Raw genomic sequence first — 13,830 nt, 5'->3', positions numbered from 1 at the left:
AGTGTGCGCTGATGTGAAACTTCCTGGCAGATTAAAACTGTGTGCCGGACCGAGACTCGAACTCGGGACCTTTGCCTTTCGCGGGCAAGTGCTCTACCAAGGAAGGTAGGAGACGAGGTACTGGCGGAAGTAAAGCTGTGAGGACGGGACGTGAGTCGTGCTTGGATAGCTCAGTTGGTAGAGCACTTGCCCGCGAAAGGCAAAGGTCCCGAGTTCGAGTCTCGGTCCGGCACACAGTTTTAATCTGCCAAGAAGTTTCTGAACCGAGGTTGTCTTTGTTTGTTTTGTTACTTCTACCTATAATAATCTAAAGAGGAGAAGTCTCCACGTAAGTTCTGGACCTCGCTAGTCTAGCGTTAGGTTTACACAGCCGCGTCCCGAAGCTACCGCCCACTCGCCAGTATTACGCAATGTGTATCAGCTGGTATTTACTGCCCAAACACTGACGCTCATGTGGACTGTGGAGGACATCATGGACGGACTTTGGATCCGACCGCACCGCTGCGAGGCACCATATCGAGTGGGTCGCCTGATAGTGCTGTCCAATAAGTAGCCACCATACGCGTTTCGTTCTCACAATTCGTAGTATACGCATAAAAAACTAGCCAAGTCAAGCTTCAGGTAATGAATTTGTGAGAAACAGAGACAATGTTACACTCTTGTTTTCACAGGTATTACTCTGTTCTTCTTATGATTTAACGTATTGACAAAGTGGAACACAGACCTGCCTGTCCAGTTGTTAGAACAATTGCCTGTATTGTCCCCCTGAAAAGGAAGCAAATTGTATAGCAATTACAGCCACGTTGGCTCTTCTTTCAGCCTTGAAACAGAACATTTTTATATTTTCTAAACATGCAGCTGTTGTGGAATTTCGATGAAATGGAAACAATGCATACATTCCGTGGAAGTTTAGTGATTACATTCTTTTATTTTTATACTTCTTACGACGTGATGACATGAGCATCTCATGGGTGTATAGTTCTGAATGCTTGGAAAAGTGTAGATGTGTACTAATGATGCCCCATTAGCGTGAAGTTTCAGTTTTAATGCTGGTACAAAGTTAATCCATCATTCAGGATAACTGTAGACCACTCTTACAAAGCAAAGAATTTTTCCTATACATAACGCTCTGCGTAAATCTATATCGTGTCAGAAGAAATCAGGTGTTATTAAGCATTAAAAACAGTGTTACTTCAGTACTGCAGGTTGACTTTATGTTTCAAAGTTATTTGTATCGACCTGGCATTGTTGAACTTAAGTCACTGTCACCGGAAGCTCTCTTCTTATTCAAAGCAATTAAAGGATAATCACTAGCAAAGGAGCTTGTATGAAACTGGAAAAACAGCCGAAAAACTAATTGGAAATCATAGGCAATAATACTGTTACTTTTAGTACAAGATAATGCAAGTAGCTAGAGCAGCATCCATTTGAAATAAAAGTGGTAAGTAGTACAAAGATCCCCTGATGGTAAAACGTTACCCACAGTGACTGTACGACAGTTGCTGACCGTGAGCCAGTAACAGTGTCGCAGAAGAAGCTGAGTAGCACCGTGGTGTAGTCGTTGTGATACTAAATTGTTGCATGGAGGGTCGTGAGTTCAAAACTCTCCTGGACTGTACAATTTTAATTCCTATATTCGGTTACCCACAGTGACTATACGACAGTTGCTGACCGTGAGCCAGTAATAGTGTCGCAGAAGAAGCTGAGTAGCACCGTGGTGTAGTCGTTGTGATACTAAATTGTTGCATGGAGGGTCGTGAGTTCAAAACTCTCCTGGACTGTACAATTTTAATTCCTATATTCGGTTCGAGAACATCCTAGAAGTGTCCACAAATGTCAAGACTCATTGTAGTGGAATGTTCTGTAGCTGTATACAGGTTGTTACAAAAAGGTACGGCCAAACTTTCAGGAAACATTTCCTAACACACAAATAAAGAAAAGATGTTATGTGGACATGTGTCCGGAAACGCTTAATTTCCATGTTAGAGCTCATTTTAGTTTCGTCAGTATGTACTGTACTTCCTCGATTCACCGCCAGTTGGCCCAATTGAACGAAAGTAATGTTGACTTCGTTGCTTGTGTTGACATGCGACTCATTGCTCTACAGTACTAGCATCAAGCACATCAGTACGTAGCATCAACAGGTTAGTGTTCATCACGAACGTGGTTTTGCAGTCAGTGCAATGTTTACAAATGCGGAGTTGGCAGACGCCCATTTGATGTATGGATTACCACGGGGCAATAGCCGTGGCGCGGTACGTTTGTATCGAGACAGATTTCCAGAACGAAGGTGTCCCGACAGGAAGACGTTCGAAGCAATTGATCGGCGTCTTAGGGAGCACGGAACATTCCAGCCTATGACTCGCGACCGGGGGAGACCTAGAACGACGAGGACACCTGCAATGGACGAGGCAATTCTTCGTGCAGTTGACGATAACCCTAATGTCAGCGTCAGAGAAGTTGCTGCTGTACAAGGTAACGTTGACCACGTCACTGTATGGAGTGTGCTACGGGAGAACATGTTTCCGTACCATGTACAACGTGTGCAGGCACTATCAGCAGCTGATTGGCCTCCACGGGTACACTTCTGCGAATGGTTCATCCAACAATGTGCCAATCCTCATTTCAGTGCAAATGTTCTCTTTATGGATGAGGCTTCATTCAAACGTGATCAAATTGTAAATTTGCACAATCAACATGTGTGGGCTGACGAGAATCCGCACGCAATTGTGCAATCACGTCATCAACACAGATTTTCTGTGAACGTTTGGGCAGGCATTGTTGGTGATGTCTTGATTGGGCCCCATGTTTTTCCACCTACGCTCAATGGAGCACGTTATAATGATTTCATACGGGATACTGTACATGTGCTGCTAGAACATGTGCCTTTACAAGTACGATACAACATGTGGTTCATGCACGATGGAGCTCCTGCACATTTCAGTCGAAGTGTTCGTACACTTCTCAACAACAGATTCGGTGACCGATGGATTGGTAGAAGCGGACCAATTCCATGGCCTCCACGGTCTCCTGACCTCAACCCTCTTGACTTTCATTTATGGGGGCATTTGAAAGCTCTTGTCTATGCAACCCCGGTACCAAATGTAGAGACTCTTCGTGCTCGTATTGTGGACGGCTGTGATACAATACGCCATTCTCCAGGGCTGCATCAGCGCATCAGGGATTCCATGCGACGGAGGGTGAATGCATGTATCCTCGCTAACGGAGGACATTTTGAACATTTCCTGTAACAAAGTCACGCTGGTACATTCTGTTGCTGTGTGTTTCCATTCCATGATTAATGTGATTTGAAGAGAGGTAATAAAATGAGGTCCAACATGGAAAGTAAGCGTTTCCGGACACATGTCCACATATCATATTTTCTTTCTTTGTGTGTGAGGAATGTGTCCTGAAAGTTTGGCCGTACCTTTTTGTAACACCCTGTATATACTGTATGTGTTCTGGCAGGAGGCAGTTAGCTCCGCGCTCTTGTATGTACATGTGCTGAATAAACCTTCGTTAAGTGAAGTTAGTGTTCGTCATTCATCTACTTACACCTTCCTCTACGTGACATTACTCTGGTGGAGGCGCTGGGTATTGGAACATGTGATACCGCACATTATCGACGACACAGTGGCTCCCATCAGACCACGACAAAGCCGCCGTTTACGTGGCGAGAAACCAGAGTTCGAGACATATTCAACAGATCGCAATCTATCGGAGACAGAAGAAGGGAACCTTACGATAACAGCAACTGTGTGCCACCACATGAGACATCCTTCCGGGTTCTCTGGTGACGATGGCCAAGATCCAAACGAGTGGCTGAAGGTATATGAGCGTATAGCCAAATTTAACAAATGGGATGACACCGTGTGTTTGGCTAACGTATTTTTGTACTTGGAGGGCACTGCCAAGCAATGGTATGAGAACAATGAGGAGAAGTTCACAAGCTGGGAATTATTCCAGGCGGAACTGCGCAAGTACTTCGGCGAGACACGACGACAGAAGTGCAAGGCTGAAGGTAAACTAAAGTGCAGGACACAGCAGAAACAACAGCTTCCTACATTCAAGACCTCTTGGAGCTGTGTAAAATAGTGGAGCCTAGAATGGAGGAGGAAGATAAGGTTGCACATCTCATGAAGGGTGTTGCTGAGGACATGTATCAAGCCCTATCTGGTTGACATTGTGATAGCTGGATTCTGTTTCTTGCTGCATTATTGGTAATAGGTCTTCGTTCGCTTGGAGAAATAAAAGTTAAGTCAGTCTTCTGTTTGTTGACGTGTTAGCTAAGAATTTCTGCTCCTGCCCAGCTTTCCTACAATAATTGCCGCACCACTCTGTAACCTACCTCTCATAACTATTGTATATGAAGTCGTACACAACGCCTGCTAGTTGGCATGTTCTTCGCGATAAAAACCTATATTTGAAGCTATATTTTGTGCATGATTATACGAGTCCACTGGACTTAGTCTTACACTGAATATGATCACTCTATGATTGAAATTAGTATGCAATAATAAAATAAATGGTTTCAAATTATGTGATCAATGCTGGAGTTTCCCTTGTTTGCAATATTGCTGTTTGGATATCAAAAAATTGACGATGGAAAAGTAAAATGCCGAGTAGCAATAGCAAAAATACCATTTCTGAAAAAGAATTTGTTAAAGTGGAATAAATATTTAAGTTTAGGAAGTACATTTTTAAGGTGTTTATCTGGACTGTAGCCATATACAAAAGTTGAATATGGACTATAAACATTTAAGACGAGAGAATAAGTTCTAAACTTTTTAAGAATGCTGAAGATACGTAAGTACAAGAAAAAAGCTAATGAGCATGTACTGAATTGTCGCAGGTTCGAATCCTGCCTCGGGCATGGATGTGTATGACGTCCTTAGGTTAGTTAGGTTTAAGTAGTTCTAACTTTTAGGGGACTGATGACCACAGATGTTAAGTCGCATAGTGCTCAGAGCCATTTGAACCAACCAGTTCTTTCATTATATGGGAACATGAAGTCCATGAATGACTGCAAATGGTCAATGATCGGTTCAGCTGGACCGGAGGACCAAGCATATTCCATGTAAACACAGCCCACCCCAGTATGGAGCCACCACAAGCTTGCACAGTGCCTTGTTGACAACTTGAGTCCATGGCTTCGTGGTGTCTGCGCCACACTCGAAGCCTACCCTCAGTTGTTACCAACTGAAATCGGGGCTCATCTGACCAGGCGACGGCTTTCCAGTCGTCTAGGATCCAACCCATATGGTCACAAGTCCAGGAGAAGTGCTGTAGGCAATTTCATGCAGTTAGCAAAGGCACTCGGATCGGTCGTCTGCTGCCGTAGCCCATTAACGCTAAATTTAGATGCACTGTGCTAATAGATACGTTCGTCGTATATCCCGCACTGATTTGCGGGCTTATTTCACACAGTGTTGCTTGCCCGTTAGCACTGACAACTCACAGCTGCTCTCGGTCGTTAAGTGAAGGCAGGAATGCAGGAAATGTGGTATTCTCGGAAAACTCTTGACGCTGTGGATCTCAGAATACTGAATTCCCCAACGATTTCCGAAATTGAATGTCCCTTGTGTCTAGCTCCAGTTACCATATAGCGTTCAAAGTCTGTTGATTGCCGTCGTGCTGCCATAATCACATAGGAAACCTTTACTCGTGGATCATCTGAGTGCAAATGATAGCTCCTCCGATGCACTGTCCTTTTATACCTTTTGTACGCTATACTACCGCTGTGTGTGTTTGTGTGTGTGTGTGTGTGTGTGTGTGTGTGTGTGTGTGTGTGTGTGTCGCCATCCCATTACTGTTGTCACCTCAGTGTGTAGTAACGAGGTTCAAATGTATGAAGGTTGCAGTAACTGTACAGAGATGAAGAAGCTTGTATAGGATAGACTAGCATGAAAGGCTGCAGAAAATAGGTCTTCGACCTGAGGACCACAGTAACACCGTCACGTAAAACAGTTTCACATACACTGCCAGCGTAACATCGTAAATAAAAGCGCATATTCTCCCAGCAACTTTTAAATAATTTAAGTATTAATTTATTTGAACAGCGGTTGACCTGTGATAATACCAGAGCATACCTCTCTCTCTTTTTCTCTGACGTAGACACAAGCAAGGTCACAGCTTGCCCTATGGCCGGTAGTTTCCTGATTGTCAGTCTTTCAGTGAGAAGTTACAAAATCAGGGCGACGCTTGTGGAGGAAGAAGAAAATAGTGGGGGAAGATAACGCAGGAGGAGGAGAATTAGGGAAAAAAGCTATGCCGGCTCCCGCCCTGGGCCACTGTGGCACTGGAGGAGCGATCTGTGTCAGCCACTCTCCCCACTTAGGGCGGTCGTTCACCTCTGGACGCCTGCCAGAACGCTCCGCTCCCTCTCCTCGCCGTATTCCTCATTAGCTCTCTGGGTTACTGACGTTCCGAAACAATGGCCGCGTAAGGAAAAGCAGACAGCACGCTCCTGCTGTCGTCGCTAAGCTATTCATATACTTTATCTATTACGTGTGGCTGTTATTTATCAACATTACAGAAGCCCACATTCTGACACGTGAACTTGTTGCAATCCATAGCTAAAGGCTGGAAAGTTGCTCGGGTCACACCAATACTCAAGAAAAATGGAATTAATCTGAATGGATTTGTAGTGGAAATTCGCAACATATACTCTGTTCCAAAACTATAAATACCACGAAGAAAACGATCTATTAACACGTAACACATCTAATCAAATTGCGTGTCTATGGTGTATCGTATCACAAGAGAATGGTAAGGTCCGCCGGGTCGAAACCTACACTGAAATTTTTCACGCAAGTAGAATACACTGGAAGAAATGGACTACAAAGATTTCAGCTACTAAGGTGCACTGCAAGTGTTTTTTTTAATTTTACTCATTTTTGCCGCATTTTTGCAGCAGTTAGTACAGCCCTTCGCGCCCAGCGCTCCAATTGCCGAATAAGCAGACGTAGCCAAGACAGGGGGACGTCTTTATACGCAGGTTTTATGGGATAACATGAAGCTTTGCCTTATCAGCTACGATTTTCTCTACGGTATTACCTATTAATGAATCTCCTCTACAACCAGGTCAAAGCCTGGAAATCACCAATGTTAAGCTTACTTGCAGTTCAGAGCGCCCATTCTCATGGATATCCCTCGGTAATAGTGCACTGACTCTCAAGAGCAGCTGTAAATCTTTCGAATAGTTTTTCTTTCAAACTTTTGTGAGTTTCGTTTTGACGTGTATATTGTATTCTGTATAAGCCTTTCTTCCATTTACACACTTCATGTTCAGATTTTACGAAACTAAACCGAATTTGCACACTGCTTAAGCTTAAGCCTTATCTTCCTTCTTCATTGAGCCTCTGAAAGCTATTGCTCTATATGTTTTCTTTGTGCTAGAAAAGTACTGTATTTTTTACTCTTGAGTTAAATTAGCGCAACAGTCATTGTTATAGCCATAATTCACGGAATCGTCATAGTTTATTTCCTGTTTCTTTAACGAAAAGTAGACATCATTGGAATGAGTTCCCAAGAGATTAACTAATAAAAAACACACATGTAGGTCTTCTTATTGCCGGACACATGTACTCCGATTGAATACCACGTCCTTCACTTTTTATCTCTGCAAGGCTGAAAACATTAAGTGGATTCTACACCACAATGACAGACGACGCTGTTTACTGTCTAGTAAAGTCACCAGAAGTTTAAAGCGAATTATAAAATAATTTAAACAAGGCGTCTGCATGTTGTGGAAAGCGGCGGTTGACTATGAACAATAAAAAGTGTTAGAATCTCTACTTGAAGAGCAAAAACAATTCGTTAAATTTAGACTGCATGATAAATCACGCAAGTTGAATTATTGTCAATTTAACTGAGTACCTACGCATTTTAATTAGGAACAACTTAAACAGGATCCATCAGATAGAATATGCTATAGGGAAAGCAAACCACTTATTGAACTTTGATTGTGTTTGGCTCATCTTGTACCGGTATTTTTTTCCCAGCTGTATCATTTTATGTGCGAGAGCCTGCGCTGTAAATAATTTATCCTTTAATTTTCAACTTAATTTATATGAGTAAATAATATTAAAGAGTAATTTGCTTTTGGGAAAGTATAAGAACAAGTCAAATGAAAATGAGATGGGGCGAATGTATGGAAGTTGTGTAAGGGCTTACTAGCGAAACTTCTGCGGCGTGGGTGGGCCCACATGTTTCCAAGGTCGTTTCGAGTACGCTGCATAAGTTTCGCTAGGAAGTCCTCACATATCCTCCGTACAGTCCCGATCTCTGCCCATGCGATTTCCATATTTTTGGAGTCCTGAAGAAAGACATTCGTGGCCGTCTGATTTGCTTCAGACGGAGAGGTTCCGTAGGCAACATATTAATAGGTGGGAATTCGTTTGGATAAAACACGCAGGATCTGAGTAATAAATATGCCTATAAATAATGAATATCTCAATGAGATGGCCACAATGGCGGATGTGCAAATCGAGATCAAGCCGGCTAATTCTTGTCACAATTCCATGAGACGAGCTGTCATAAAATGAGCATTCAATATTTGGTGAGCATCTTATGGTATTGAAACAGAGACGCAGTACATCTGACTATTGAAACATTCCTTATTAGTGATGAGCACTGAAATGGACCTTCTGTCTCAGAAGTTAAAAGCAAGAAAAAATAAGAGAAGCAACAGACCGACAGATCTTTTTTAGTCATGTAAACGAAAAAATTAGTCTTTTAAATAGACTACAAGAATCTGAGATATACATACATTTATAATGTATTATTTTCTTTTTGATTAAATATAACTATTTATTCGAAAAGAATTACACACTTAGTCTGAAAGAAAAACATTGTCACATTTTAGTATGGGGAAAAAACAATTGTTTACCTAACAGACGGACTTCATATACAGTAGTTTTATCAGCATACACGCCCGCTGCAAGAGCAGCATAATATTTTCCCTTCTATTTCTCCTTCCAGCGTCACGTTAACTATTGCTGAATGTCATAGCAGATGTGCCACTCACCCTTGTCTTCTTGTGGTAAAGCTCATTCACAGCGCCGTTTTCACCTTTTCATTTTAGCACTTCATTTCATACTTTAGCTTTCTTCGATAATATCACAGTTCAAATACTTCATGGCTCTTCTTATCCGGATTTCCTATAGTCCATCCCAGATGTAAATGTTCAGGAACTTCTTACTCAGGCCGGCCGTTGCGACCGAGTGGTTCTAGGCGCTTCAGTCTGGAACCGCGCGACCGCTACGGTCGCAGGTTCGAATCCTGTCCCGGGCGTGGTAGTGTGTGATGTCCTCAGGTTAGTTATGTTTAACTAGTTCGAAGTTCTAGGGGACTGATGACCTCAGATGTTAAGTCCCATAGTGCTCAGAGCCATTTTTTTTTCTGGACCTCTGAAAGGGCTATTGTTTGGTGTCCTTCGTCATTGTACAACGATCAACTTGGAAGTGTATTGTGCTACCCTCTGGAAATTGAAGAATCGACTTCAGCGTGTTCGTCGCCACAAAAATGCAAACGAACTTCTCCGTCTCCATGACAACGCAAGGCCTCAGACAAGTCTGTGGACCGACAGGAGGTCAAGAAACTTCAATGGACTGTTCTTCCTCAGCCACCCTATAGCCGGGTTCTCGTACCTTCCGACTTCCATCTGTTTGGCCCAAAGGAGGATGTACTCCGCACAAAGCAGTACGTGGGTGATAGGGAGGTTATCGATACAGGAAGACGTTGATTGCGACGTAGAGTGATGCTATGGGGACATACAGGTCCTGCCAGTAAGGTGGTGTAAGGCTGTCGCACTGAACGGAGATTAAGTTGGAAAACACTGTTTTGTAGCCAAAAGGGTGGGGTATATTATGATGTATTGGAACCCTGAATAAAACCAACATGATTTCAGAAAAAAAAGCTAACTGAACGGCCCACATAGATTATTCATATCCAGTTTGTAGTATGGCTTGTTGCATATCCCTATATAATAACAAATAATGATAATAATAAGTACTATTCGACTAACAAGGGGAGTCCACGACGTTGGGATCACAGATTTACTTCAAACTTTGTACATCTTTAGTAGGCCATTAAAGCAACGCAGTGTGCAAGTAGTGAGGTGCACTACTCTAGCAGTTCCGAGAAAATCGCAATAGACGTTTCACGCGTCTGTTATGTGGCTTTTGTGCCTGTGCATAGGTTACGGTGGTTAGAGTTCATGGTCGTCAAGTGATTAGCGTTCCAGCTTCGTAAGACGAGCGTGTATGACACAACGGCTCGACTCCCACTCGAATTTTACTATTAATCCATTTTTTCATAACTTGTCATATTATTTGCGACATTTGAGAGGTAATATAATGAAAAAACGAGTATTTGCAAGAAGTTTTAATTTATATTTTCCATATCTGTGTGACAAATACCATCCTACAGCGTGTGATGTCGAGAGCACAATCGACGAGTAATTCTACATTACCCCTGTGGTGTGGCACATTGTAACTTACTATATCACTGATTGTGAAGAACGTCATTCGTGTCATTATTGAGATTCCACTTGGGCCTCCCATGACTGTCCCTCGTTCTTGAAAATTTAATTACAAATAGTAAGTAGTCAAATAATATATGAAATTCACTACAATTTCATGATAATGCAAGTAAGCTTTTTTTGTTATATTATCTCTCAAACGTGATATAAATTAAATAGTGTGACTTTTGTGTACATAGTTTCGCGTAGTCAGCGCGTACACAACTTTCCCACTAGAGCGCGCTCCGCTAAGCACAACAGCGCAGGCGCAGCGCTCGTCCATCTCCGCACTACGAGATGGCGCTGCCATAGAGACGGACCAAATTCTGCTTCCGCCGATCCACGTATTAATATGTAACGCAGCCAATGAGATTGCTGCTAACGTAGAACCTTTTCTCCTCGCGGATCACACTCGCGCAGTGATACATGAACGCGCGAGGTATTATAACGAGTGTACAGACCTCCGATTACTCAGTCTGCATCAGTCTGTACCAGTCGGCATTAGTCTGTACCAGTCTATAGTCAAGTTTCAGTCTGCGCCCAATAAGATTACAATATTCCTGTACATAGCCATGAAGATAAATGCACAGACACTTTTGTCAAGTATCAGAGATATGTGAGAATAAGATTAACGCACCAATACCAAAGGAACTTGAGATTGTCAATTGTAAATAGCACCCAGAACCAAGTTCAGTAATTTTTATGCTTGTTATTATTTTAATAAATGTATGTGAAAATTAATCAAGTTCTGTTTAAAGTTGGTCACTGTCAATCTGCTACTCTAAGCGTGCAAGTGGCATTTCTATCGTCTGACCTAATGGCAGAAGATAAACACACCACGATAAGACCACGAGGCATATTGCTGACACTCGCCTACTTCGTTAGAGCGACAAGTCAAATAATCTGATGGTGTGTGTACTGAAGGTCTTACAGTACGCACACCACAGTGCCTAGTGTAGAAAAAAAATAGATTAAAAAGTGTTTACGGGATTCGAACTGTAGCCTCGTCAACCATCCCTTGCGACACACGTGCATAGTGCTGACACTAACCACTAGAGCACAATGACTTCTTAGGCCCGACACCTTCGTACAGATACATGAGGCACCTAACAGACGCGTTAAACTTCTTTTGCCATTTTCTTGAAATTGCCAGAGTAGTGCAAACTGTTACTTACAAATTACGTTGTTTTGATTACCTACAACGGATATACAAAGTTTGAAGTATATCCGTGATTCCAACGTCGTGGACTCCCCTTGTGAGACCGGGGAGTAGGCTTGTTAGTGCAAGAGTTCAGTACGTATGTCAGCACCCACTAATAACGCGTGACCTGTTCCGTTTGCCTGCCAGACTGGACGCGCCACCGCTGCAGAATGGAGCCGCCGCGCACGCTCAGCTGCTGGCGTCGGAGAAGCTTGGCGTCGGCCACGACGACGCCGCGCTAAGGCTGCAGCCCACAGCGCCGCACCCTGACGAGGACACGGACGAAGAGGGTGAGGGGGGCGCGAAGCGCGGCCGCAGCTGGACCAGCCCCGCGACGCAGAACCAGCTGCTGGCCGCCTCCGCCTGCTTCCTGCTCACTGCCGGCTGCGGCTTCCCCATAGGCTTCTCTGCCGTCATGCTGCCACAGCTGCGCCAAAACGACTCCGCCATCCACACCAACGAGGACATGGAATCCTGGATAGGTCAGTGTCCGCCGCTCTCCTGCGACTGCGAGTCACTGGCGAGTCCTTGTAAAATCAGCACTACCGCCGTCATCGTCAGTATAACGGTCTAGCATTGACAGAACTTGGGCAGTCGTCGCCAAACTTCAATTTGCGAGGGCCAACAAACACACTTTACGATGGCACATCGAGCCACATATGTACAGATTTTGCACTGAAGAGCCAAAGAAGCTGGTACACCAGCTTAGTATCGTGTAGGGCCACGGCTAACACGCAGAAGTGCTGCAACACGACGTGGCATGGACTAATGTCTGAAGCAGTGCTGGAGGGAACTGACACCTTTAATCCTGCAGGACTGTCCATAAATCCGTAACAGTACGAGGGAGTGGAGATCTCTTCTGAACAGCACGTTGCAAGGCATCCCACATATGCTCAATAATGTTCACGTCTGGGGAATTCGGTGGCCAGCGGAAGTGTTTAAACTCAGAAAAGTGTTCCTGGAGCCACCCTGTAGCAATTCTGGGCGTGTGGGGTGTCGCATTGTCCTGCTGGGCTTGCCCAAGTCCATTGGGATGCACAATGGACATGAATGAATGCAGGTGATCAGACAGGATACTTACGTGCGTGTCACCTGTCAGGCTTATCTAGACGTATCAGGGGTCACATATCACTCCAACTTCAGACGCCCCACACAAGTACAGAGCCTCCACCAGCTTGAGCAGTCCCCTGCTGTCACGCAGGATCCATGAGGTTGTCTCCATACCCGTACACGTCCATCCGCTCGATACAATTTGGACTCATCCGACCAGGCAATATGTTTCTAGTCATCAACAGTCTGTCAGTGTTGACGGGCCCAGGCGAGGCGTAAAGCTTTGTATCTTGCAGTCGTCAATGGTACACGAGTGAGCTTTAGTCTCCGAAAACTCATATCGATGATGTTTCGTTGACTGTTTCTTAAGCTGACACCTGTTGATGGCCCAGCATTGAAAATGCAGCAATTTGCGGAAGAGTTGCACTTCTGTCACGTTAAACGATTCTCTTCAGTTGTCGTTGGTCCCGTTCTTGCTGGATCTTTTTCGCCGCAGCGATGTCTGAGATTTGATGTTTCACCGGATTCCTGATATTCACGGTACACTCGTGAAATGGTCGTATGGAAAAATACCCACTTCATCGCTACCTCGGAGATGCTGTGTCCCATCGCTCGTGCGCCGAATATTGACACCTCGTTGAAACTCACTGAAATCTCGATAACATGCCATTGTAGCAGCGGTAACCGACCTAACAAGTGCGCCAGACACTTGTCTTAGAGGCGTAGCAGACCGCAGCGCAGTATTCTGACTGTTTTCCATACCTGTGTATTTGAATACGCATGCCCGTACCAGTTTCTTTGGCGCTTCTGTGTGTTATTAATTGGTAACTTAAAGAAATTAGTATGTGATGAGCTCCCAGTAGCTCTCTGGCCCCCAATCACTGATCGTGATGTATTTTATATCGATTGTTCTCTTCCACACATCCGCCATCCTCAGCGACACCAAAGTTATGATTGACATTGCTTAATGAAACGTTGTTGAATTGTGTGTGTGAGCTGCTGATTAATAACGGTAACTGTACTTGTACAGGATGTTTGGAAATTCTCGTTACAAACT

The 13,830-nt window shown here is 43.9% G+C and overlaps 1 protein-coding gene and 1 non-coding gene across 3 annotated transcripts in view; both read left to right on the top strand.

The window, feature by feature from the left end:
* Positions 1–13,830, top strand: part of LOC126175904 (facilitated trehalose transporter Tret1-like) — a 61,889-nt gene that overhangs the window by 17,478 nt on the left and 30,581 nt on the right. For both annotated transcript variants that reach the window (XM_049922968.1, XM_049922967.1), the window contains exon 2: positions 11,871–12,205. In XM_049922968.1, the coding sequence (XP_049778925.1) occupies positions 11,871–12,205 (335 nt within the window). The remainder of the gene's footprint in view (positions 1–11,870; positions 12,206–13,830) is intronic.
* Trnas-cga (transfer RNA serine (anticodon CGA)) lies at positions 159–233 on the top strand. Its single transcript has one exon. It is a non-coding gene; the product is annotated as a tRNA-Ser (tRNA).

This window comes from Schistocerca cancellata, chromosome 3 (assembly GCF_023864275.1).
Source record: "Schistocerca cancellata isolate TAMUIC-IGC-003103 chromosome 3, iqSchCanc2.1, whole genome shotgun sequence".
NCBI lineage: Eukaryota > Metazoa > Arthropoda > Insecta > Orthoptera > Acrididae > Schistocerca > Schistocerca cancellata.
The sequence above is the reverse complement of the archived record's forward strand: the minus strand, read 5'-3'. Positions and strand labels throughout refer to the sequence as shown.